General features: G+C 46.4%; 2 protein-coding genes and 1 long non-coding RNA gene across 3 annotated transcripts in view; all 3 read right to left on the bottom strand.

Annotated features, from left to right (window-relative positions):
* Ap3s2 (adaptor related protein complex 3 subunit sigma 2) overlaps positions 1 to 2,646 on the bottom strand; it is a 37,111-nt gene extending 34,465 nt beyond the window's left edge. The window contains exons 1-2 of the mRNA XM_052160142.1: positions 2,531 to 2,646; positions 16 to 107 (exon numbers count right to left, since the gene is read on the bottom strand). Of these exons, the coding sequence (XP_052016102.1) occupies positions 16 to 107; positions 2,531 to 2,599 (161 nt within the window). The 5' untranslated portion in view covers positions 2,600 to 2,646. The remainder of the gene's footprint in view (positions 1 to 15; positions 108 to 2,530) is intronic.
* The window catches only part of LOC127667225 (uncharacterized), a 400,922-nt gene that overhangs the window by 35,984 nt on the left and 337,852 nt on the right, over positions 1 to 27,086 (bottom strand). The window lies entirely within an intron of this gene.
* Arpin (actin related protein 2/3 complex inhibitor) lies at positions 8,190 to 15,167 on the bottom strand. The gene is made up of 6 exons (XM_052160134.1): positions 14,627 to 15,167; positions 11,923 to 11,998; positions 10,567 to 10,699; positions 9,811 to 10,017; positions 9,264 to 9,427; positions 8,190 to 8,534 (listed from the first exon to the last, which is right to left on the bottom strand). The coding sequence occupies exons 1-6, from the start codon at positions 14,986 to 14,988 to the stop codon at positions 8,526 to 8,528; spliced, it is 951 nt and encodes a 316-aa protein (XP_052016094.1). The 5' UTR covers positions 14,989 to 15,167; the 3' UTR covers positions 8,190 to 8,525.

The following is a 27,086-nucleotide window of genomic DNA, read 5'->3' as shown; positions in this document are numbered from 1 at the left end:
AAGCCGATGGTTTACCTTCCACCTTCTAAGAAGTTACAGATGTTGTCATCTCGCTTGAGGACCAGATGGAAAGTCTCTCGAACAATCTGCTGTTGGATTTCTTCTGGCTGTGGAACAACAACAAAAAGAAGAGTCAGGGGGCAGGTGAGGGAAATGTGCACCAATCAGTAAGAACAGATATATAAAGAAGGCGTTCTGAGCCGGGCGGCAGTGGCGCACGCCTGTAATCCCAGCACTCTGAGAGACAGAGGCAGGCGAATTTCTGAGTTCGAGGCCAGCCTGGTCTACAGAGTGAGTTCCAGGACAGCCAGGGCTATACAGAGAAATCCTGTCACGAAAAAACCAAATCCAAAAAAAAAAAAAAACAAAACAAAAAAAAACAAAAACAAAGAAGGCATTCTGGGCCAGAGAGATCCGCAATGAAGAGCACTGGCTGCTCTCTCAGAGGACCCAGGTTCAATTCCAAGCGCCCACATGGAGGCTCACAACTGCCTGTAATTCCAGTTCCAGGGGATTCGACACTCTCATACCAAAGCACAATCGATCACTAAAGGAAGGAAAGGATTCCACGTGGGGCACAACTGGAAAAGCTCATGCGTAAGCACACAGACGGCAGAGAGTGACTATGGGAAGCCTTGTTTTCAAGACTACAGTGATTAATGTGGACTTATTTACCTAGGTATTTTAGTCACATGCCTTTCTATCTTACAGCTCTATGATCTTCAAAGATACACAAATGGCCAATAAGCACAAGGCAGGTGCTCAGCATCCTTAGTCACTGTGGCAACAGACATCGAAACCATTTAAAAAAGGAGATGTATTTTCATCCACTAAAATACCTTCAGTTAAAGACAACATGGCTAGGACTGTATAGCTCAGTGGCAGAGGACTGCCTAGAATGAGGGATGCTCTGAATTGCTTCCTAGTTCAGGGGACATAAAGAAATTGGAATACTGATACATTGTTGATAGCAATATACAATACAACAACTCAGGGGGGAAATACTTTGCCAGTTTCCTAAAATGTTTACCACTTAGTTATTATGTGGCCTAATGATTCTACTGCATAAAAAGTCAGGAGAAAGAAAAAGAAATGTCCATACGAAAACTCAACATATGAATGTTTAGAACAATTACTAGGAAGTACGGATGCCCACCAGAGCACAATGTTGCATGCCTGTAATTCCAGGATATGGGAGGCTGTGGTAGGATCTCTTTTGGTGGTTGGTTGGTTGGGTTTCATTTTTGCTTGCTTAGGGGCAGGGTAGTTGATTGTTAACAGTAAGTTTCTTTAATATAGATAAAATGTTCTCAAATTGTCATAGATGCCACCAAACTGATACATTAAAAATCTGTATAGTGATTCACAGCTCAATAAAGCTCAGAAAAATAGGAAAAGCAAATGTGCAAACAAATTGAAGTTATATTAAGTGCTCTTTTTAAAAACGTAATTGGAAAATCCTATTTTAAAAAAGCAAATATTTAGCCGGGTGGTGGTGGTGTAGGCCTTTAACCCCAGCACTTGGGAGGCAGAGGCAGGCAGATTTCTGAGTTCGAAGCCATCCTGGTCAACAGAGTGAGTTCCAGGACAGCCAGGGCTACACAGAGAAACCCTGTCTTGAAAAAAACAAAAAAATAAAAAATAAAAAAATAAACCAAAAAAAGGAAATATTTTTTCATTTATGATGAAAAAGGAATAAAAGGCCCAGAGACATTTCTTAATCTGTAGGAAAGGTGGAGCTGAAGCCTGAACGTTTTCTAATTCCATTCCCTCTCAAGCTTAACCAGTCTCTCAGATGTTGGGGTACAGGAGGCAAATAATGACATTTGCGTTTCCCCAAAGGAAATGTTTCTGGAAAATTCAAATTTGCATGAACATTGCTGAGGCATCCCATGATGGCATTTATTTATTTGATTTCTTGAGATACGTTGTGGTGTAGCTCAAGCTGGCTTTGAACTAGCTGTGTATCTGAGGATAACGTTAAAGTCCTGATCCTCTAACCTCTATCTCCCGAGTTCTGAGCTTTGAGGTGTGTACCACTACAACTGGCATATCTTGTATATCTTGTAATATTTCATTCCCTCCCCCCAATTTTTAAAGACTTTCTGCAACCTCACAGGATAAAAAGCAGCCTAATCCTGATTAAGTCCCAGCCAATGCTGAAGCAAGTGATTCCAGGAAAGAACTTCTCTCCATGCCCTTGAGAAAATATAAACCTAAAAGAACCCAATGACCGGATCATCACAAAACTACACTCATCAAAAACAAAAACAAAAAAACTAAAGACAGAGGCTCCTGCCATCCAAGATCTCAACGAGGCACTGTGTACTGCGTCTGGCCCTAAGACCCAAGGGAAAGTGTCACAAAGCACAGAAAAGCCGAGATCCAGGAAGGATGAGGGAGGAGCAGGGGGGTGGGTCTTGTCATGCACGGTGCCAGAGCCCGAGGTGCTGCTGAGCGCTCCTGCAGGGCGTGGGGAGGGGGTGGCTCGGGAACTCCGCAGGGACGTGACTGGTCGGGCCGCACTCACAAAACGCTGGTAGAAGCGGACCAGCCGCGGTTTCCCATGGTTGTTGAAAACCAGAATCGCCTGAATCATCTTTGCCGGTCCCGCTTCTCTCAGCACCAGCTGCTCCAAGAACGCACCTTCTTCCGGCACGACAAGGACACTTCCGGTTGGTGTCCTGCTGAAAGCTGCTCCAGGAAACTTGCTCTCGGTGCCTCTGGGTCCGAGCACCAAAGGGTCCGTCGGCTCTAGCACCCTTGAGAAGCCTGGAAGCGTGGTCACATTGGCCAGCCTGCTAACTAGTCCAAGTCTGGCTGGGACTGAGCCCCTTATTCTTATCTTGGGCAACAAGAATCGAGACTGGCAATTCCTGCCAGCAGCCGCGCCAGTTTCAGGGACCAGGGGGTGCTTGGGTGGCTTCTTCTAACCTTGGACCAGCAAAAGCTAGGCTTTTATGTTGCAGTGAATTAGGCAAAAGTCTGCCAGTGCAAATGGTCATTCTCTCCTTTACATGGTGAAGGTTGACATCACACAGGATCTCTCATCCAATCCCATTTAAAAGGATTGGTTGGTCTCAAACTGGTAACACCTTTTCTCATTTATTTATTTATTTATTTATTTATTTATTTATTTATTTATTCATGTATTCGTTTGTTTGTTTACATATTAACTTTCTTTTTAACAGAGTCTCACTGTGTCACCCTGGCTGGCTTTGAACTCGGAGATTCACCTGCCTCTGCCTCCTCTAATCCCAGCGGATTAAAAGCCTGCATCACCACATACATCTCTGAGATTTTAGTAAATAAAAATTCAAATGACTATTGCATTGAAGTGTGACAAAATGATTCAGATGTTGGGCAGAAATATCAAAGACAATTCTAAAACAGAGCATCAAGAAGGAACCAGTTTTGCCCACCAATCAAACCAAGCAGGATAATTTAAAGTATGTTTTAAAGTTATATTTAAATGTTTATTGGAGAGGAACCATACACTTGTAATGGTGCATGTGTGGAAATCAGAGGACAACTTTGGGAGTCAGTTCTCTCCAGCCATGTAAGTCCCAGAGATCTAATGTAAGTCATCGGGCTTGACAGTGCCTTCATCTCACAAGCCCCAAATCATCCTAAAAGGAGACATATTACTGAACCATAACACAATAATCTGTGGTAAACAATTTAAAAGATTTACTTTAGTTATGGTGTATATGTCTGCATGTTGGTACAAGCATAGGGTCTCAGGTGCCCTCAGAGACCAGAAGAGGCCACCTCAGAGCTGGAGCTTACAGGCAGCTGAAGTGAATGCTAGGAGCAACTCTAGTCGTTTGGAAGAGAAGTAGCCTTTCCCAGTTCTTGGCATGAAATAATTTTAATATGCGATGTGGGGTGCATCATAGTTTGGCTGTAGGAAAGAATTCAACAAATGCTGTTGAGATAACTGATTAGCACTCTGAGGGAAAAGCAGCTTAGTTCTTTCACATAAGTTAGGGCCACAGTGGATTAAAGGGGTAAGGAGAAAACAGAATAAGGACCTCAGAGATGACTCCATGAAAACTCACTTGCCCTTTAAGCCTGACAAACTGAGTTTGATGCCCAGAACCCAAGGAAGGAGAGAACCAGCTTCCAAAACTTGTCTCTAATTGCGGCAGCATGTGTGCACTCATGTGTGCACACAACATTTAAAAAGGAAAAAAAAGATTTATTTATTGTTGTACCTAAGTACACACTGTCTTAAGACACCCCAGAAGAGGGCATCAGATCTCATTACAGATGGTTGTGAGCCACCATGTGGTTGCTGGGATTTGAACTCAGGACCTCTGGAAAAGCAGTCAATGCTCTTAACCGCTGAGCCATCTCTCCAGCCCCGCCCCCCATTCACACACAACATTAATAACAATAAAAGTGTATGATAATGATAAAGCTCAGGATGCAGCACAGGTGATAGAGCACTTACACAAAAGCACTACCGGGTTCTGTCTCCAGCACTCTAGCTGGTGTGACAGCACATGCCTGTAATACTCGGGAGACAGAGGCGGGAGGTGAGGCAGAAGTTGAAAGTCATCCTTTAGTCATCCAGGGAGTAACAAAAGACATGGATGCAGGGGCTAATGAGATGTCTCAGCAGGTAAAGACGCCTGCTGCTAATCCTAATGACCTGATCTGGATTCCCAGAACCCACACAATCAGAGAACAAATTTAATTGTCCTCTGACTTACACACACACACACACACACACACTAATAAATCTAAACAAAAAACAAACAAAAAAACCTTTTTTTTCAAGAAGTAGAAGCAGGAAATGAAAAACATTTAATTTCACTTTAAACAGAAGAAAAGGCAAATAAAAGTCTATTTAAGAATTTTCACTTTATCAAATATTTGTTCCAAATCTTCATCCCCAATTCTGGTTCTCCCCTCTGCTGATGTTGAGACTGTAGTCTAAAACAACCCTTTTGGGAAGCGATTTGGTAACATAGCAAGAATTTTACAAAAGGTACCGGTTCCCAGTGACCTAACTCTGGAAACTTGTTTCCAAATCATCAAAAATACAAAGAGGAGTTGGCTGGTGGTGAGGAGTTGGCTGGTGGTGAGTGCCTTTGACCTCAGCACCCTGGAAGCCAAAACAGGCGGATCTCCAGGAATTTGTGATCACGTCTAAATAGTCTCAAAAAAAAAAAAACAAAACCTATGTGTTTTGACAGTGATGATATAACAATAATGGGAAAAGTAACATCCAAACATTACACGCAGACATATTAAAGAGCCAAGATAATAACAAATAATAACAGGACAGATGAAACTGTGGGCCTTTCCCAGCTATTCAGGGATCCCACACAGACAGAGCCAAGCCATCTTTCTGTCTGGAGAAGAGGGTTTTGTCTCAGTTTTTCTAACTGCTAAGCCTGAAACCTTTTTTTTTTTTTTTTTTTGGATTTGGTTTTTCCGAGACAGGGTTTCTCTGTGTAGCCCTGGCTGTCCCGGAACTCACTCTGTAGACCAGGCTGGCCTCGAACTCAGAAATCCGCCTGCCTCTGCCTCCCAGTGTGCTGGAATTACAGGCGTGCGCCACCACCGCCCAGTGTAGCCTGAAACCTTTTACTTTTTCTTTCGTGTGTGTGTGTGTGTGTGTGTGTGTGTGTGTGTGTGTGTGTGTGTTCAGGTGCCCATATGCTACTGTGTGCATGAGTATTATTGCAGTCAGCAAACAACTGATGGAGTTGGTTCCCTCTTCCACCAAGTGAGCTCTGGGGATTGAACTGGGTTTCAGGCTTGGTGGCAAGGGGATGACTCACAGAGCTGTCTTACCAACGTTTTGGTGTTCATTTCTTTGCATGGTTTTTGGTATTGGGTTTGTAAAGTGGGGGGGGGGGGGTCTCAATCTGTAGCCCAGTCTAGCCTCAAACTGATGGCAACCCTATCTATAACTCTGCCTCCCAAGCCTGTCTTCAAAATCCTGTTCTTTTTTTTTTTTTTTTTTTTTTTTTTTTTTTTTTTTTTTTTTTACAGAACCCATAGTTGTTCCTTGTCCCTTCCCCAGAAGTCTGATTTCAGTCTAGCCTCAGGCTGGGCTCCTGCTAAACAATTTTATGCAGCCCAACACTTCCACATACCAGAGTAAGAGCATCTTTCTTGACGCCTTCCTCTTTCCTGGGACTTGATTCTGTTCTCTAAATACCTCTGAGCAAGGGCCCTTTTCTCACTCTCTGTCTCTGTCTTTGCTGCAGACCAAACCACAGTGATCTCTCACCTGATACCCTTATGGATAACCACATACCCCATCATCTTCAACAGTAAGGCCCCATCATGACTAGTCTGTAAGCCACCCCAGATACAGGACACCAATGATGTGATTCTACATCTTCTTGCTCCCTATCCAAAAACCTTTTGTGGCAGGGGACAATGGAAGACACAAAGCTCTGGACTTGAATCCTGGCTCCTCCCCTTAGGATCTGTTTGACCTGCCTGAAGCTCTCTTCCTCCTCTGTGGGTTGCATGTGGAAGCAGAAGTCTGGTGATTGAAAATGTAGACTTTGATCCCAGCATTCAGAAAGCAAAGGTAGGCAGATTGCTATAGTTCAAGGCCATCCAGGGACACTGAAACCTTGCCTCAAAAAAAGAAAAGAACAAAAAGCAAGTGGGGGTGGGAGTGGGGGTGTGGACTTTAGGACTGGGAGTGTAGCTTACATGGTAGAGTGCTTGCCTAGTCTACCCAAAGCCCAAAGAGCTCCAGCACCCATAAACCCGGGCATTTGGATGCATGTGTGTAATCCCAGCCCTGGGCAGGTAAAGGCAGGAGGATCAGAAGGTTAAGGTCATCCTCAGCAAGTACAAAGTTAACCTGTAATGTATGAGCTCCTCCCTCAGAAAAAAGAAATGTGGTCTTTGAACCTGACTGCCTGGATGTAAACTCCTTTCTCTGGCAATATATACTATCCATAGAGCCTCAAAGCTTCAGTCTTATGTGTCAGAAATGGGGATATTAATCCTATGTACATCGTAGGGTTGTTGTAACAGAGTACTCCAAATACTTAGCATAAGCACTAGCATCAGGAAGAACTCAGTATTGTCAGTACCGGTCACAGAAAGCACCTGTCACTGCATTTGACACATGAAGTGGAATCAGTCATCCCTGTTCTCCTTCACCCTCTTCCCAGGATCAAGCAGGATACATATGCCTGCCATGGCTGTGTAGAGCCAAACACAGGACATGTAGACTTCCGTTCCAGATCCTGTCACAGGGCTGAGCAGGGGCACCCTACCCAGTGAGGCAATGTTTATGACCAAAGACTGGGGTCCTCTTCTAGGACTGTGGCTCAGCTAGAAGACCATTAACCCCAGACAAGAACCCAGTAGTGTGGAGGAATTCTTTCCTGAAGAGTACTCACTCATAAGAAGTTCTCCAAGTACAAAACAACAAAGACAGTCATACCAAAAAAAGATGGTCCAGGACGTGTAGGTGTCGACTGTGGGAGATCACTCACCTAGCAAGCATGAAGCGCTAGGTTTGAGTACCAGCACTATTTATTAAAAAGAACATTTTTTAAAAATATAAAATGTTGGCCCAGTGGAGCTGTGGACCAGCCGGAAAGGCTGTAGGCCTTCCCGAGAATGGTATCTTTAGGACAGCAGCCAGATAGGTCTGTGGTGACTAGCTTTATGTCAACTTGACAGAGCTAGAGTACCCTGAAAGACGGACCCTCCACTGAGAAAATATCTCCGGAGATCCGACTGTAGGTCATTTTCTTAGTGGTTGACAGGGGAGGACCCAGTCCATTAGGTAGTGCCATTACTGGGCTGGTGGTCCTGGGTTCTAGAAGAAAGCAGGCAGAGCAAGCCATTTTACAGCACACCATGGTCTCTGCTCCTGCCTCCAGGTTCCTCCCCTGCTTGAGCTCCTGCCCTCACTGCTTTTGATGATGAGCTGTTATATGGCACTGTGAGTGAAATAAACCCTTTCCTCCCCAAGCTCCTTTGGTCATGGTGTTTCATCGGAGCAGTAAGAACCCTAAGACAGAGGTCGAAGACAGGAAACCCCATGGAGGCACAGAGCCAAATAGAAATAAAGAAGCGGTATCTTGGTTGTGGGGCAGGGAAGAACAGACCAAGAAAGACTGGAACAGGAGAACAGAGGCTCAAGAAGAAGCTGGCACAGGGGAGAAAGCAAAGAAAGGAGAAAAACGCAGGAATGGAAGGCGTCAACTCTCTTACCCCCAGAGCCCTTCTGGACTCAGACAAGGAGCCTTTGTCAATCGTGTACCTTGGAGTACACGTACCAGTACATGTCCACCACCTCTGGAAAGGAATACTGGAGATGGGTCTAGGAAAGCCAGCCTTGCATCCAAAGAGACACAGACATACAAAAGTTGTGGCCTCGAGGCCCTTGGTGAGTATTGAGGTCTTGGATTTGATTTCATCAGTGTGTTGAATGGTATTCATCTTGACAGACTGATCTCTCCAAGGTAGAAGTTGGTGTGGCCACTTCTCCGAGACACCATCCCAGATGCTGGTGGGGGGGAGGCACCTCAGTCATCCTGGAGACAAGACAAAGATCAAGGGATGTGAGTAAGGCTGAATTCCTAACAGTCTTCAGACGGGGGTCTGGGCCTGTGGTATTCATGGGACCCTCACCTCATGACAGCTGGCTCCAGAGCCCGCTCAGCATCTCCACCACCTGTCAGCTGGGAGCCCAGCCCCACCACACTCCTCCCCTGATCCATGGTCGAAGTCGTTCATGTCATTTCTGAGGTGAATACCCCATTTTTCTGCAGCTTCTTTGTTCTTTGTGTTCCCTTTGGAGGCTTTAGGTATCAGTTCAAATCTTCAGGTGAACACACTTCAGACGAACAACTAAATATAAGCCAAGAACTAATCAGGGTGCTCCCTCTCAGCCTAGGAAGCATTCGTGCTTCCCAGTCTAGACTAGGGAGGAACGAATACGGTTGCCCAAGGACCAGCCCATGATTAATGTATCACTTCAGGAGGAATATTTCCAAACTAAATAGCAGTCCCTGGTTCCTTCTGTAATCATTTCTTCCCACCCTTGCTTTTATACATCTCTGGGGCTTTGTGTCTGTCCTTGGGTAGTTCAGGTCCTCCAGCAAGAAAAGTCTTAGGTTGTCACTCTCTGTTAATCCCCTGGTGCTAACACCCTCTCGGGAATCACACGGAATTTATCTTGCCTTCTATTCCTTTGACCTCATCCATATCCTGTATGTGTAAAACTCCCACACAACAGCTCCACAGCTGTCCCCTTCACCTACCCATTCCTCATCCTCCGCCCCGTCTCCTTGCTCTCGGATCTCCTCCGTGTTCCTCTCTGAAGACTTCTGGGCCATGATATTGTCTGTCCAGGATGCTCCCGTCTTTCCATCACCAGCAAAATTACACTTGGTCACTGTCCCCAGTTCCAGTTTGGCTAAGGAATCTGAAAGAAGAGAAGTCCAATGGCCTTTCTCCTTGTAGATTAGTCAGCGTAAGGCCATCCACTCTAAGTTCTCTAAGACTGGGTTGTTCTCTGATGTGACCACCAAGGCTCTTGGTGGAACTCTCAAATCACTAGAGAGCGGGGGTCAGCCACAGGAAGCAAGGGGTTAGATGACACCCTGGGATGGTGTATATCTAGTCTAATAGTCCCAGAGCAGTTGGTCACAGATTTGAGAGTAAATCTCAAGTTCACAGGTCATGTCCTGTGGGAGACCAGACCTGGCCTTCTCCCCTTGCTCTAAACAAAAGAGATGGGGAGCCTCTGAAAGGTGGCCAGGGACCCCATAGGCTATTGGAACAGGCAAAGTGAATCACACTGCTCACCTATGAAGGGGCCGTCACCCCGAGTCTTTAACCGCACTCCAGTCCCCAGTTCGAGTTCCATGACCTCCATCTCTGACTCGGGCATCCAAAATGCCACTGTCTGGTCTGGGGTGAGGCTCTCTGTCAACTCCAGCAGCTCCGGCTTGTTTACCAGGCCCTTCAGCATCTCCAGGGTGAGCCGGTCTGAGTCGCCCTTGGCTTCCATCTCTATAGAGCAGATGGTGCAGGAGTGTTAGTGTGCCTGGAGAAGAAACATGCTCTGAGGACCTTCAGGAGCTGCTGAGGGCATCTGTCCTGCCGGGGCTCATCAGAGAATTCCACAGCAGAGGCGTTACAGCCTGGACTCTGGGGCCAGGCTACCTGGAGTAAATCGAGATTCTATCATCATCTAGGGCAAGTGATCTTTCTCTTTGTCCTTGGAGAATGGGGGTAAAAATGGTGGGCAATGCAGATAAAAAAGAAAGAAGAAAGAAAGAAAGAAAGAAAGAAAGAAAGAAAGAAAGAAAGAAAGAAAGAAAGAAAGAAAGAAAGAAAGAAAGAAAGAAAGAAAGAGAAAAAAGCAAAGAAATGCCAGCCTGGCTCCCAGGAGTAAGATGGGACACTGGGGAATTCTGGGGGATTGGGAAGGAATCCAACAAGGGATGTTCAAGCCAGAAACAGCATCAAAGCCAACTGTGCTGAGAAGCTACTTTCAAGGACCTCGGGGGACAAGCAGGACTAACAGCCTCTTGTGAAGGAAGAACCCAGGATACCTACTGTAAGATGACATGAGGAAGCCTGTGTTCACCTTCCTGGTGGCACTGAAGTTGGGCTCAATTTCATTTCCCTTGGGGTCAAACTTCCGCCGGTGGATACGACTGGGCCGGATATACAGAACATAATAGCGCTCCTGGGTGAGGCAAAGAAAGGGTGAGGGGAGTACTGCCCTCCCTGCTCCAATCCCGCATACCCAAAACACACAGCCCAGGCTCTCCCTGAAGCCTCTGCCCGCCTCACCCTCCGCCCCAGAATCCCATCCCCAGTGCTACACTGTTGCATAGGCTGGACAGACTCCTCATTTAAATACTCGCTCATTCTTATACTTACGAGAGTACCTGTCACACACGGTGTGTTACAAAAACCAGGGCAAAGCAGCCAAAGGCCTGACCCCAAGGCTTCCACACAGCCAATGACTTGTGACTATAATCCAAGTACCAAGGTCCCTCCCTCCCTACAGGCCACAAGGCAAGGTTGAAGTTGTGAGCAAGCCTCAGAAAGGCTATGACCTAAAGGAGGGCAGTCACTTTGCTACTCCCACAGATACAGCAGTGGGGCAAATCACTCCAAGCTCTGTATGCCTCAGTTTCCCCTCTCTGGGAATAGCATGCTGTGTCTTTCCAGGGACATTACAAGGAACCAGTGACAAAATGAGAGAGGATGTGACTTCTGCCGTATGTATCATCGGAAGTAAGGGCACAAGAGACACGTTTGGAAAGGGTCCTGCATGCACTGGGCCAGCCTGGTCTACAAATCATGTTCCAGGACAGCCAGGACCACACAGAGAAACCCCTGTCTTAGTCAGACAGACAGACAGACAGACAGACAACCTAGGCTGAATGAAGAACCAGGCCTCAGCCACCTTGGGAGGGTCTAAGCTGAGGTTTAGAGACCAAGGACCCAGGCCAGTGTGGTCAGCACTAGAAGGGCTGTCTGAAAGGACGGCGGAAGGACTAGAGCTCAGAAAGGAGACATGGGCTGGCACAGGATGCCTTCCGTGAGTGCTCATGGACACCTGGCTGTGTGGGCTGTGAACACATCTTGAGGAGGCTGTGAAGCACAGACAGAAGGCCCTACAGGAGCTGCAGAACCGGATGTCAGCATGAGGTCTGTATATTCAGGCTAGCCTGGGTTTGGGGCCTGTCTGTCTCTTCAGCTGTAGCAGAGGCTCTTCTTGCAAGAACCATCAGTCAGTTTCTCTTGTCTGCAAGGCCCTGTCAGTCCCCTTCCTACCAGCCCTGCTCAGCTGTGGCAATCTGTTCTGTGACTTCAGTAGCGGATCTTAAACCGGCACAAGGAGATGTCATGAGGGTGAGGGAGGAGCCCCTGAGAGGGCCAACCACGACACAGCCTCACCTTCCTGCCCTGGGCATCCAAGATGCTGTGCCGAGATACATCCACGAGCTCTCCCTCCAGCAAGACGCCATTTCCCCTGAGCATGAGAAGGAGGAAGGAATGCTGGTTGTCAGTCCTCAAGAAAGCCACCCTGGGTGAGAATCAGCGCTGAGACAGAAACAAGTCTCACCCCAGTCTCCCCGTTACCTGTCTCTGAGAAGGCCTGGAACAGAGCAGCCACACTCTGCTTCCACCATCAGAACCTCCAGTACTTCAAAGAACCTTCCCAGGCTATGCCAAGGCCAAGAGATGCCTCCCCACCACCACAGACACACCAGGAATTATTATGACCAGGCCCTCAGGATTTTCACCCACAGACAAGGAGCCAACAGCTGCCTCACTGTGCTCCTCTGGCACTGGGCTAGCCTAAGGTCATCAACATAGAGTAAGTATAAACTATGAAGCACTTACTAAATGTAAAGCTTTTTTTTTTTTTAAACAGTTGGGCTGGACGACACACACTTGTGATCCCTGCACTAGGGAAGGAGGATTGCTGTGAGTTCAAGTCTAGCCTGGGCTACACTGAGTTCAAGCCAAACTTTAATACACAGCAAAATGCTGTAAATAAATAAATAAATGGTCCTACATTTTTAGTTATGCGAATGTGGGAATGTTGAGGCCTGTTCCTTTTAACGTAACTGTAGCCATTTTATATTCAGTCTCTGTCTTGCTCATAAGGTGAAATTAAGTTCAGATTCTCAGACTCTACTTCTCAGAAGTGATTATCCATAGCTGACACTAAAGAATGTCACTAAGAAGCCAAAAAGTTATGGCCGAATCACTTGTACCCTGTTATCTCAACTTTCTAAAATTCCCTTGCTCACCGCCTGTCCACCACCTCTCCCACCTCACTCAGGACCAATTAGCTTAAAGGTTGGCTGATGATACTTTGTCTAGTTAACCAAAAATATTGTACCACTTCACTGCTTGCCTTCAAATTTTTGAACCTGGCTTTTCCTCTAAAAAGTCTGCCCTGCGGACAGACTGGTAGGTTTTTCCTTCCTGTGGATGTGGAAGTCCAGTATTATGATAGGCATTCAATAAACTGTTCTTGCTTAACTAAGATTGGTGTATGAATGGTTTGAGTGGCAATTCCCAGACCCCAACCAGAGCAAGTGTCTATGGTACAATAAATCATCAATAAATCATTTTCCTTTTTCATCCTTTTTTTTTTTTAAAGACAGGGTTTCCCTATGAATCCCTAGCTGTCCTGGGACTCACTAAGTAAACCAAACAGTTTTGAACTCACAGAGAACCACCTGCCAATGCCTTCCAAGTACTGGGATTGAGGTTGTGAGCCACCATGCCCGGTGTTATTATTTTTTATTCGTGTGTAAATATGTGTGTCTGTGAGTGTGTAAGCATGTATACTGGTGGTACTGGTGCCTGTGGAGTCCATAAGAGGGAATCAAATCCCCCATAGCTGGACTTACAAGCAGTTTTGAACCCCTGATGTGGGTGCTGGTAACTGAACCCAGGTCCTCTGAAAGCGCAGTCAGCCTGTTCACTGGTGAGACATGGCTTTGCCTATTTTAAAGACCCTTCATGTTCCTGTTCCCATTCATACCTACATGGTCATCAACCCAAGGTAATGGCTAATGTCACCATTCGGCTGGGAAATGAGTGACTCTGCAACGTGGGAATTAACCCAAGATCACAGAGTGGAACCAGAACTGACTCCGGACAAAAGCAGAACCTGGGACCTAGGGTCTTTCTTCTTTGAACCATCAACACGGAGGGGGGCTGAGGGGAGGGCGTCTAAGAAGGCAGGCAGTGGAAGAGGGCTGGGCCAGCTTTCCTTGCCTCTATATACTCTCAGATTCTTTCTAAAAATATTTAACTGACAAATCCAACTTATATTGAAGGCATTCATCAAGAAAACTTGACCTACACAGATTGTGTAACAATTCACACCATCAAATTTACGTGCACATTCGATCCTCAGAACTTATTGCCCCCCTTAACTGAACCTGTTCCACTGGACACCCTATGAGTTGGACTTCAGAGTCCACTTCCTAAATGATGCGATGTTTTGGTTCTCTGGGCCCGGCTTCTTTCATATAGAATACTTCTTGTTTCTGACTGTAAATGAAATTGTCCATCCTGCTTATTACCCTGGGCAAGACTAGTACCTCCGCATGGTCCCAGCCTTCCCCTAATGTTCCTGCCACTCCACAAACTGGTCACCAGTGATGCAGTGTGACAGGTGGCTAGAGTTTGGAGCCGGGTGTGGGGAAAGGACCGAAGTCAGTGGGAACCGCACCACTGCCTCTGGAGTTCCATTTGGGAGTCTGGGAATCCCTCCAGTGCATATGTGTGCAGGCGGGAATTTCAAGTTTATCTGTCTTCCGGGTATCTGTGGGCTAGGGATGTTGGGAAGAGAAAGCTGGATGCCTGGAGTGGCTTTGGCACCCCGGTTTCTCTCCTCCAGTGCCCTCTGCCCTCAGATCCCGAATTCAACAGAGGCCCCAGGGCCCAGGGATGCTCCCAGGCCACCGCTGGCCATAGCAGGGGCCAGGGCCCCAGACCCCGACACAGCCAATCCAAGGCAGTTCCCTTGCCCAGTCCACCTCTGGCTAGTTGGGAGGGAAGCACAGCCCACCTCTGGCCAGCCGAGGAAGAAAGTGCAACCCATCTCTGGCTAGACTGACAGAGCACAGCCTACCCTTGGTGGGCGGCGGGGTCCCAGGTCCCCGGCAGGCGCGCGCTCTGCACCGCCTTGTTGCGGAGGGCGCTGTCGTGGTAGATGCGGCTCATTTTCCGTGGGCCCTGCAGCTCCAGGAAGCAACCGGCAAGGCGCGTAGGGCGGGGCACCTCGAGGACAGGAGCTTGGAGGTCGCTGCAGCACTGGCTTTCCCAGTTAACAGATCCCGGAACCGTGCGGCTAGCCCGAGGCGTTCCCAGTTGGGACTTAAAGGGGCCGAGCCTCATTCCTGACTGCCAGACCTTGTGCAGTGACTGGGGGCTTTTGGAACGACTACTGTCCTTCATGTCCTTATAGTCTAAGATCGAGCGTTCGGGCCCCATCTGTACTGTACAGAGATTCTGTCTCAAAACATATCAATATACAAAAAATCGGCAGTTGAAGCTCAGGAATTATAGATCTTGCTTGAGATTGGTTCTGGAAGGATATTTTCTCAGGGAGTAGGAAGGGAGAGTGGAAACAGCCACGAAGCACCATGGAGTGGTCTCCCTGGACGCTACCCTTTTGGCCCTTCCGGTGGTTCCCGCAATGGTTTAGGGGAGGTCCGAGAACATGTGACGGAGTAGGGATTGGGTGTCAGATCTGCAGCAAGGGAAACCTGAATCTCTGCAATCCCGGCAAGTTCCTTAACCTTTCTAAGCCTGAGCTTGCTCGGCAAAATAGAAATAAAAGTATCTAATGGTTTGTAAAGCCCTCTCCTAGTCTCGTGACATAGCATTACTTTGTCCCCCAGTTCTCAAGGATTCTGATCGATCGCTTCTCCAGCCCCATAGTGTCCTTTGCTCCAGAGTGTCTGCAAGGCTTTTATTCTCAGCCTGCACCCAGGAATCTCCTCTGACCTGGAAATCATTGGGAAGTCGTCTTGTTTTATTGGTTCCTTTGTGCCAAATTCTGGCGCAGGTGGCCATACTCTGGTATGCCAGGCATGCCCCTGCCTCAGCAACAATGGAGGTACCCGAGAGTCCAGGGTGAGATGTGAAGGAAGCTCTCTCTCACACATATATTATGACCACAGAGTGGTCTCAGTCACTTTATTTTTAAGAGTCCTTCTTCCTTTAACTATATATATATATATATATATATATATATATATACATACATATATATATATATAATAACTAAAAATATATATAATATTTTAATCTAAATAACTAAATATATATATAGTTTTATATATCTCAGGCTGGCCTTGAACTCACTATGTAGCCTAGGATAACTTCAGACCCCTTTCTCCTTACAATAGCTCCCCAAGAACCAGGATTACTGGTGCTGGCCACTACTGCACCTGGATTACTTGGTACTGGAGGTTCAGTCCAGGACTTTATGAACGTTAGGCAAACAGTCTTTCCAATTAAGCCACATTCCAGGAAGCTCCAAAAATATAGTTTTGTGGATCCCTAAAAATACAACAGACCCAAGGCAGGGTATCTGCGATTAGTCAGCCCTAGCCTGTGTCCAACCTGTCAGGTGGCTCTGTATTTCCCAGAAGGGCAAAGATCCTCCGGGCAGGTCTGTCCTTCACCTCCTCTGGAAAGTCCCGGGCTCCCAGGCACCTGCCCCCTCTGCCTCGGCTTCCTTCCCTCCCCTGGGTCACTGTCCTTTCACACAGGCTTTAAATATGCACTGTCCTCTGTGGACGCTATATGTAGCTACTCAAATTGTATTTTAACGGTGCTGAAAATAGAACCCAGGGTGTTAGTGTACACTGAGCTGCAAACCCAGCCTAAACCATAGATGATAAAATCTAAATAACAGAAAGATGACATCGTCTCTGCTGCTCAGAGAGGTCCACCCCTGGAATCCCAATACTTACATTTTGAGGCAAGCTTGGGCTATAGAATGGGTACCACATTAGCAGGGCTACATTGTGAGAATCTGTCTCAAAACTCCCAAACAATAATACTTTTTTCATTTTTTTGAAAGATTTATTGATTGATTGATTTTATGTATATGAGTACACTGTAGCTGTACAGATGATTGTGAGTCATCGTGTGGTTGCTAGAAACTGAACTCAGGATCGCTGCTTGCTCTGGCCCTGCTTGCTCCAGCCCAAAGATTTATTTATTATTATATGTAAGCACACTGTAACTATCTTCAGACACACCAGAAAAGGGCGTCAGATCTTGTTACGGATGGTTGTGAACCAACATGTGGTTGTTGGGATTTGAACTCAGGACCTTTGAAAGAGCAATCAGTGCTCTTAACAACTGAGCTGAGCCATCTCTCCAACCCCTGCTAATAATTTTTAAAGGTAAATTTGCACATTTAATTCATTTCCTCAGCCCCTAGTCATATATCGGGGGAGGGTTGTTTGGCTTTGGTGATAGTGGTTTCTAGTTTTTTTGGGTTGTTTTGTTTTTTTTGGTTGGTTGGTTTTGTTGTTGTGTTTTGTTTTTTTTTTAAAGATTTATTTATTTATTGTATGTAAGTACACTGTAGCTGTCTTCAGACACACCAGAAGAGGGCATCAGATCTCATTACAGATGGTTGTGAGCCACCATGTGATTGCTGGGATTTGAACTCAGGACCTTTGGAAGAGCAGTCAGTGCTCTTAACTGCTGAGCCATCTCTCCAACCCTGTTGTTGTGTCTTGTTTTGTTTTGAGACAAGATCTTAATAAGTAGCCTTGGCCCGTCTGGAATTTACTACTTAAACCAGGCTGGCCTGGGACATATAGAGACCCACCTTTCTCTGCCCCTTGAGTGTTGGAATCAAAAGTGTGTGCCACCAGGCCAGGCAGCTAGGCACATTTTAAAATGAAGACCATCGTTTCTTTTTCAGGCAGGATTTTCCCCTGCCCACATCAGGCGATGAGACTGGCAGAGACAGTCTGACAAGGGTTGGTGGAACTGACAGCACGGGTTCTCTCTCTCCTTGTCTAAGGAAGTTGTCCTCGGTCACCTTGGACAGCGATACCCTCCTGCCTTCATGCCCATTTATCTGCTGCAGGACACAAAACAAATGACCTCAAGGAATAAGAGGAAAGTCTCCCAAGGCTGCTGCTGAGACTCTGTGAGGAACTGACAGAGAACAATGAGGGAAAGAGAGGCAGAAGGTGAGCAGCCTGTGGTGGCACGTGCCTGTGATTCCAGACTTAGGAGGCTGAGACCAGGGTGTTACTACAGTTTCAAAGCCAGCCTGGGGTACCTAGTGTGTTTCTGGATAGCCTGGGCTACAGAGTGAGATCATATTTTTGTTTGTTTGTTTGTTTTGGTTTTTGGCTTTTCAAGACAGGGTTTCTCTGTATAGCCCTGGCTGTCCTGGAACTCACTCTGTAGGCCAGGCTGGCCTCGAACTCAGAAATCTGCCTGCCTCTGCCTCCCGAGTGCTGGGATTAAAGGCATGCGCCACCACTGCCTGGCTTGAGATCTTATTTTAAGAAAGGACAACTGGGACGGAAGAGATGGCTCAGTGACTAGGACGAGCACTGTCTGCTCATCCAGACGGCCCAGTTCCATCCCCAGAACCCACATCTCTAATTTCAATTCCGGGGCTCTGAGATTCCCTTCTGTCCTCTGTGAGTAACGGGCATGTGCACCACACGGTGCACAGACATACATGTGGGCAAACACTCGTATACATAAAAATAAATAATTTTTTAACTTAAAAAAAAATGACCCAGAAGCTAGTGTGTAGAAATATCTTCCAGTCAGCAGGCAGGTAAAATCGTGAATTAAAGGTTTGTTTTTTTCATTAAGCCTAGTCAAAAATTGAAATTCTCTCAGGAATGTTTTTTTTTCCAAAGCAATGCATGTAATTACAACACACCAATATCTTCCCCCTGCCCCCACACCTTCCCTGAAGAAAATAGATTTTGTCAAGATCTGTTTGGAGAAGAACATACAGGAACACATTCACGCATCGGGTCACAGCTTAGCATATCTGACACATCTCATACTGACGGTTCGTCTGGGGGCTCCAGAAGCAGCAGCAGCAGCTAAATTGCCACCAATGCAGTGAAACAGCCTGGAGAAAACACACATGCACACCACGGAGAAAACAAAGGATGTGCTCGGGAGGGAACGGGAACCTAACACGAAATAAGACGCCAGGAGGAGGGCCAGGCCCATCCATCAACGGACCATCAATAAATGCAAATGGGGGAAGCCTGCTTTGGAAAGAAAATCTATCATATGCCTTGAATCAGGCAGCGCTTAATGTCACTTCGATGTCTCTCAGCCTCACGTTCCTCCAGGCCTGTCCCACTCTCTTCAGTGACAAATTGATCTCACAAAGAAACAACGCCATCCATCTCAACGTATGGCCATGGCAACGCACTTTTTTCGTTGTGGTTGTTGTTGTTGTTTTAGATGATCCCTGGAAGGAAACTCTCAGAAGAGGACTGTAAAACAGTATTACTTCCTGTTCTGGTGACAGCAGGAACATTAGCCCTCATGGGGAGTAGGTGGTGGTAACCCTTGGCATGAAGTGGCATCGAAACGTCTAAGGCTTTAGCTAAGCATACAGCCCAGCTACTGAGGAGGCTCAGGAGTCGAGTCGGTTTGACTGAAAATGCCCTTCCTCCATAGGCTCACAGGGAGTGACACTATCTGAAAGGATTAGGACTATGGCTTGTAGGAATAGGTGTGGTCTTGCTGAGGGAAGTATGTCACAGGGGTGGGCTTTGAGGTTTCAGAAATTCAAGCCAGGCCCCTGGGGTTTACTCTCTTCCTGGTGCCTAGGGATCCAGATGTGGAACCCTCAGCCACCATGTCCACCTGTGTGCCACCATGCCCCCCACCATGATGATAATAGACTGAATCTCAGCCACCATGTCCACCTGTGTGCCACCATGCCCCCCACCATGATGATAATAGACTGAACCTCTGAACTGTAAGCCAGCCCCAAGTAAATGTTTTTCTTTTGTAAGTATTGCCGTGGTCATGGTGTCTCTTCATAGCAATACAACATTGACTAAGCCAGGCAGGAGGATCGGCTGAGGCCAGGAGCTTGAGGAGATGATGAGACCCTGAACCGTGTGACTTCTTCCTGGAGAGACACCAATGTCAGGCAAAAAGAGGTTCTATCCAAGCCTAACTTGGCGAATCCCTGAGTTTGTTGGAATTATTTACAGGAGTGTGGGTGGGCAGTTAACTTACAGGAGCTTGGATGACTCAAAATAACTGCCTCTCTGAAAATCCCACTCCAGCATGGATGACACTGTGTCTCTGGAGTGGCCTGTCCAGTTTGCAGTCAGCTCCACCAGAGAGTCTCCTCTCCCTTAGCAATTGCTTACTGATTAGATATACTTGCAAAGGAGCCTTGGGAAACCTGTAACTTTCCCGGCTTCCTGAGTCTTATGAATTTCATTAGCTTCTTGTCTGCCAGGAGCTATCTCCTTGTTCCAGAATGTATGAATCAGAGAAAATAGTTTCACAATACTGTCTCTAAAATGATAACTAAAGGCAGAGTGTGCTTCCATGACACCCATAATCTCAATACTTAGAAGCCTGAGGCAGGAGGATTGCCCTGAGTTCAAGATCAGCCTGCTATAATGGTGAGTACCATGCCGCCAGAGATACATCTTTGTGGTTGTTGTTTTTTTTTTTTTTTTTCAAGGATTCTTTGTGTAGCCCTAGCTCTCCTGATACTTGCCCTATAGACCAGGCTGGCCTCGAACTCACAGAGATCTGCCTGCCTTTGCCTCCCAAATTCTAGAAAAGTCAACTCAAGTGCTTGGTGTATGCTCTACAGGCACTCTGCCACTTGAGCCACATCTCTAGCTCATAAACCAGCTTTTAGTATCGGCGTGGACAACCCTTGGGGGTGGGGGGGAAGGGAGAAGAAGAAGAAAAGGAAGAGGAAAGTGACATTCCCTGTCTAGCTAAGAGCCAATGTTGGTGTCTGGAAGCCATGAGAAGAGTCAGGTCAGCATCTGGCGGTAAGGGACACACAGCTGCCAAAGGAGCGGCCTTTCTAGAACAATCACACTCCAGAGTGTGATGAAGAGCAGCCCTCCCCTCCCCCTCTCCACCCCGCTGACACCAGGACTGGAGGCACTGCGTGGCCAAGCCCAAAATCCTGGAGCAGGAAGACCAGTGTGAACTGTCAGAGTTCCTCTGATGCCATCTTGAGGAAGTGGCTCTGTAGTGCTACAGTGGATTTACTCCTAAGACCTGCGGGGTCACCCCTACCTGCCCTGCAAGGTCACCCTTACCTGCCCTGCAGGGTCACCCCTACCTGCCCTGTGGGGTCACCCCTACCTGCCCTGCGGGGTCACCCCTACCTGCCCTGTTCTGGAGAGTCCAGAAGCCTTAGGGTACATCGGATGTCTTTGAGCTAACCTTTGCAACTAATGAGGGTATTTACTGTCATGGAATGAGGCATGTGGACCAGGATGCCAAGCCCTGGCAGAGTTTGACACCTGATGGAATGCGCAATGGCTGTGAGGATGGGTACACTGGAAAACAGAGCCGTTCAAGATGGTGCACGCCTGCGATCCCGGCTACACTTAAAAGTCATCCTCAGCTAGTTTTGAACTTTGAACTCAAAAGTGAGTTAAAAGCCAGTTTGGGATTCATGGGATACTGTGCATAAGAGAAAGAGAGAGGGCTGGAGAAATGGCTCAGCGGTTAAGAGCACCGGCTGCTGTTCCAGAGGTCCTGAGTTCAAATCCCAGCAACCACATGGTGGCTCACAACCATCCAATGCCCTCTACTGGTGTGTCTGAAGACAGCTACAGTGTACTCATATAAAATAAATTAATTAATTAATTAATTAATTAATTAATAAGTGTGTGTGTGAGAGAGAGAGAGAGATCAAAACAGCCAAAGTCTGTATAGCTAAGGGAGTAAAACTGATGTGTCACTAAAATGAGAAGCTATGAGGCTGGCAAGATAGCTCGGTGGTTAAGCCCTTGCTACTCTTCCAAAGGACCAGAGTTCAGTCCTCAGCACCCATGTAGGGCGGCTCACAACTACCTATAACTCCAAAGAATCTGACTCCATCTTCTGACCACTGATACCTGCACACATGTGGCCTTTCACTCACACTCTACATAGACTTGTACACATAAATAAATCTGTGAAAAATATTTTAATTTTTAGTTATGTGTACATGTGTTCATCTGTGAGAGGGTGTGCATGAGTGCCAGCAGAGGCCAAGGGTGGGGGGAGGGTTCTGAGTCCCCAGAGCTGGAGTTGCAGCTTGGGAGTTGCCTATTGTGGGTGCTGGGAACCAAACCCCACCCTCTACACGAGCAAATGGACTCACTTAACTGCTGTGCATCTCTCCTGCCCCCAATCTTTTGTTTCTAAAAGAAAGGTAAAGTCCTTTATGCACTTCCAGAACCGAGTCAGTTTTCAGACAGAATCCATCATTTAGAGCAGAGACTGGGGCACCTTTAAGGGCTTCAATCCCATGTAACACGCAACAGGTTACTAGTCCTGTTTCCAAGGTAATATCAGTGGCCAACACACAACACACACACACACACACACACACCACACACCTGTCACAGAGGGCTGATGGAAGCAAACCAGCAAATGAAGCTGGATCTAATTCTTCATCAGTCAGTCCAATGAGTATTAGAACAATGGGAAAGAAAATAAATGCAAAAGAATTGTAAAGAATTCAGAAGAAAGCACATGTGTTGGGGAAAATGTCTAACAGTTTAAATATGAGATAGCTTTTCTAAACAACAAAAAGATTTTATCTTTAAGTGTGTGTGGCCCATTCTAGCCTCAAACTCTGCATAGTTGAGCATGACCTTGAACCTCTGATCCTCCTGCCCCTACCTCCTCAGCACTTAGAATCCAGGAATATTTTGGCACTCTTGCTTTATAGAGCGCTGGAGATCAAACCTGGGCCTACAGACCTGTCAGGAAGAGCTCTGCCACTAAGCCAGGTCCTTGGCCCTTATTTTGTCTGTTTGTTTCGATTGTTTTGTATTCTGTTTTTTGTTTTATTGTGTTATGTTGTGTTGTGTTGTGTTTAGACAGGGTCTTGCTTTTCTTGGTTGATTTGATACTATATAGCAGAGGCTAGCCTTAAATTTGTAGAAATCCCCCTGCCTCAACTTCCCATATACTGTGTGATTATACATGCCTGTTCAATTTATGCAGTGTGTGTGTGTTTGTGTGTGTGTGTGTGTACACCATTGTATGCTCTTATGCATATCCCTCTGTAGGAAGCCAAAGAACAACATGAAATGTTCTGCTGCATTGTTCTCTCTGCCTTGTTCCCTGGAGACAATTTCTCACTAAGCCTGGGGCCAGGCTGGTGCCCAGCAAGTGAGTCCCAGTGATCACACTCACATACACATACATACAAGTACAAACATACACACACATAAGATACACACGAGTAAGCACTACCTCACCCAACTTTTTACATGGGTGCTTGGGATTTGAACTCAGGCCCTCTTGCTTGAACAGTAAGTGCTGTTATCCCCTGAGGTATCTCTCCACCTAGAGTCTGTGTATCCTTAACTCTGAATGAATATCTTTCTTTCATAAAGAAGGCTCCAGATATTAGCTTCAAACTCATTATGTAGCTGAATGACTTTAATTTCTAATTGTCTTAGTGTTTCACTGATGTGAAGAGACACCATGACCAAACGGCAACTCTTTTCTTTTTTTAAAGAGTCATTTATTATATATATATATATATATATATATATATAATATATATATATATATATAGTGTAACTGTCTTCAAACACAACAGAAGAGGGCCCTGGATCCCATTACAGAGAGATGGTTGTGAGCCTCCTTGTGGTTGATAGGAATTGAACTCAGGACCTCTGGAAGAGCAGTCAGTGCTCTTAACTGCTGAGCTATCTCTCCAGCCCCCAAAACAACTCTTACAAAGGCAAGCATTTAACTGGGGCTGGCTTACAGTTTCAGAGGTTTAGTCCATGGTGTGGCACATGGCAGTATCCAGGCAGACATGGTCCTGGAGGAGGGGAGAGTTCTATATCTTGAGCTAAAGGCAGCCAGAGGAGGCTAAAATCTACACTAGGCAGAGATCAGGTGTAGGAAACTTTATAAAACCCACCCCACAGTGACACACTTTTTTTAGGAGGCCACACCTCCTAGTAGTGCCTCTCCCAAGCATTCAAACACAGGAGTCTATGGTGGTCACACCTGTTCAAACTACCTCACTGATTACTTTTGTCTCACATGCTAGGGTTGCAGTCCTATACCACAAAGTCTAGTTAATGAGACACCGAAGATGGAGCCCAGCGCGTCACGTATGCTAAGCAAGTACTCTGTGAACTGAGATACATTCTCAATCATCACTTCTTTTCTTTTTGAGACAGGATCTTATTAAGTAGCTCTGGCTAGCTTGGAACTCACTATGTAGTCCAGGTTTAGCCTTGAACTCACAGAGATCCACCTGCTTCTGCTTCCCAAGCTCTGGGATTAATATATGCCACCATGCTCAGAATTTCTCCCTCATTTTGTTTTGTTTTGTTTTGCTTTTTGTTTTTGTTTTTTGTTTTTGGTTTTTTTTGGTTTTTTTTTTTTTTTTTTTTTTTTTTTTTTTTTTTTTTTTTACAGACAAGATCTCTCTATGTATGTAGTCTACATTGCCCTGGAGCTCGTGATCCTCCTTCTGCATGCCTGGATAGCAGGTGTGCGCTGCACCCACCTAGATGGAACACTATTTTTTAATGTGTTTTGTAAACCATTTACATTTGCTTTTTTCTGTGTGAAGTCAGACTTTAGCTCTCACTCATTCCTCCCCAGTTTGGTAAAGATCAGATGGTTTGCTAACACAGATTTAGTTACAGCAAGAATAAAGCCGCTCTTCTGTACCTTTCTAGGTGAAGATGCAGGAATTGATCTGACTTTTCAAAGGGATACTAAGTAATGTTTGATAAAAATGTAAGCACATATGTCATTGACTCGGCAACTCTTTCATGTCCAGAGACAGAAATAGTTGTGTAGGAGATAGTATGTATGTTGAGCATTGTTTGAAATAGCAAAATGCTAAAAACAGCCTGGGTGCCCATCCACCAGAGACTGGCTAAACACATCACAAAATAACAATGAAAAGAAATACCGTGGAGCCAGGCCTTGTCATCTAACCATTGCACAGGCCAGGGAAGGAAGATTACTATGAGTTCAATGCCAGCCCAGTCTGCATAATGGGCTCCTGGAAAGCACAGGGTCCGTAGAGAGACCCAAAACAAAAGAAAAATTTGGGCCAGGTGGTACATGCCTGTAATCCCAGCAATTGGGAGGCTGAGGCAGGAAAATTGCAAGTTCAAGGCCATCCTGGGCTACAGGGTGAATTTCAGTCCACATTGAACTACATATCAAGATCCAGTATCAAGGGGCTGGAAAGATGGCCCAGTAGTTCAGAACACTGACCACTCTTCCAGAAGAATCTAGGTTCGAGTCACACCACCCACAAGGCAGCTCATCACCATCTCAAAGTTCAGCTCCAGGGGATCCAATACCCTCTCTGCCCTCTGTGGTCAACCCTGCAGGAAAAGTACCTATGCACATGAAATAAAATAAAAATTAAAAGTTCTTGTGTCAAAAGAAAAGAAAAACAGAAACGAATGGAAGAGAGGGAGGAAAGAGGAAAAAATGAGAAGGGAGGGGAAAGAGAAGACAAATACTTATTAATTCACTTAAGAATGACATGGATCATGTGACATATGTATATGCAAGCATACTCACACTAGTGAAGCATTTCATGTATTGAAAACACCACATGCCGGGTGGTGGTGGTGCACACCTTTAATCCCAGCACTTGGGAGGAGGATTTCTGAGTTCGAGGCCAGCCTGGTCTACAGAGTGAGTTCCAGGACAGCCAGGGCTACACAGAGAAACCATGTCTCGGAAAAAAAAATAGAAAGAAAGAAAGAAAACAGCACACACACACACACACACACACTATCCAAGACATTTGACCGAGCGTTCACTCATTCATCCAGTTATTGGGGGTTGGGGAGGGAGCATCATCTCTGTTAGAAGCCTTCCTGGGTGCTGGAGATATATGGTAAGACCCACGAGGTCATAAAACCATCAGCCTGGTACCAGAGATGGACAATGAGCAAGTAAGATAACTCAGCCATGAGATCATTTCAGACAGCAGTAAGGGTTACGAAGGAAACCCAAGCAAGAAATATGACCCCAAGATGTTGGCTGGGGTGGAGGTGGCTTTGGAATGGGGTGGTAAGGAAAGACTTTCCTAGGGAGTGCTGTTGGAGTTGGGACAATAGACTTGGAGTGGAGAGAGCTTGGGGTACTGAGGGGTGCAGCGGTGGTGGTGGCTGGTTGCCTTAGGTAGGAAAGCAGGGGCTGGTGCGGAAGGCAATGCAGTCAGATGTGGGCAGGAGGCCTGCACAGAACTCACTCCAAAATTTGGGGGACTGGAGAGATGGCTCAGAGATTAAGAGCCTCTTGGCTCTTGCAGAGAACCCAAGTTTAGTTACCAGTACCCATGTCAAGCAGCTCACAACCACCTGGAACTCCAGCTCCAGATGATCTGATGCTCTGCCTTAGTCAGGGTTTCTATTCCTGCACAAGCATCATGACCAAGAAGCAAGTTGGGGAGGAAAGGGTTTATTTTGCTTACACTTCCACATTGCTGTTCATCACCAAAGGAGTCAGGACTGGAACTCAAGCAAGTCAGGAATCAGGAGCTGATGCAGAGGCCATGGAGGGATGTTACTTACTGGCCTGCTTCCCCTGGCTTGCTCAGCTTGCTTTCTTATAGAACCCAAGACTACCAGCCCAGGGATGGCACCACCCACAAGGGACCACTCCCTTGATCACTAATTGAAAGAGTGCCCCAACTACAGCTCCTTTCTCAAGTTGACACACAAAACCAGCCATGACACTCTCTTTTAACATGCTTGGGTGCCTACAATTGAAAACACATATGTAATCACACACACACACACACATGCACGCACTTACAAGAAGGGTAGATGGGGGAGAAGAAAAAAATCTAATTAAATAAATAAAATTCATGAGTATGAAGATGTTGGGGTGTTGTCTTAGGGTTTTACTACTGGGAACAGACTCTACAACCAAGGCAAGTCTTATAAAGGACAACAGTTAACTGAGGCTGGCTTACAGGTTCAGAGGTTCAGTCCATTACCATCAAGGTAGAAACATGGCAGCATCCACCAGGCATGCTGCAGGAGGAGCTGAGAGTTCTACATCTTCATCTGAAAGCTGCTAGCAGATACTGGCTCCCAGGCAGCTAGGATGAGGGTCTTAAGCCCACACCCACAGTGACCTACTCCAACAAGGCCACACCCACTCAAACAGGGCCACACCTTCTAGTAGTGCCAACCCTGGGCCGAGCATAAACAAATCATAACAGGTGTCTATTCTGTATAGTTGTCAAGTCGGATGTGTCTATGTGCATGTATGTAAGAGACAGGAAGAGCTGAGCTGGGAGGAGTGCCCTGTAATTCTACCTAGCACTCAGGAGGCAGAGGCAGGTGGATCTC

Source organism: Apodemus sylvaticus, chromosome 1 (assembly GCF_947179515.1).
Source record: "Apodemus sylvaticus chromosome 1, mApoSyl1.1, whole genome shotgun sequence".
NCBI lineage: Eukaryota > Metazoa > Chordata > Mammalia > Rodentia > Muridae > Apodemus > Apodemus sylvaticus.
Note: the sequence above shows the minus strand (reverse complement) of the source record. Positions and strands in the feature narration are given on the sequence as shown.

What these genes read in the sequence shown, in the direction of transcription:
- Arpin (XM_052160134.1), bottom strand. Translation starts at nt 14,988, where the DNA reads ATGGGGCCCGAACGCTCGATCTTAGACTATAAGGACATGAAGGACAGT. An exon ending in GACCCCGCCGCCCACCAAGG is followed by an intron (nt 11,999 to 14,626) that starts GTAGGCTGTGCT and finishes TCTCATGCTCAG; the next exon opens with GGGAAATGGCGTCTTGCTGG. An exon ending in TGGATGCCCAGGGCAGGAAG is followed by an intron (nt 10,700 to 11,922) that starts GTGAGGCTGTGT and finishes TGCCTCACCCAG; the next exon opens with GAGCGCTATTATGTTCTGTA.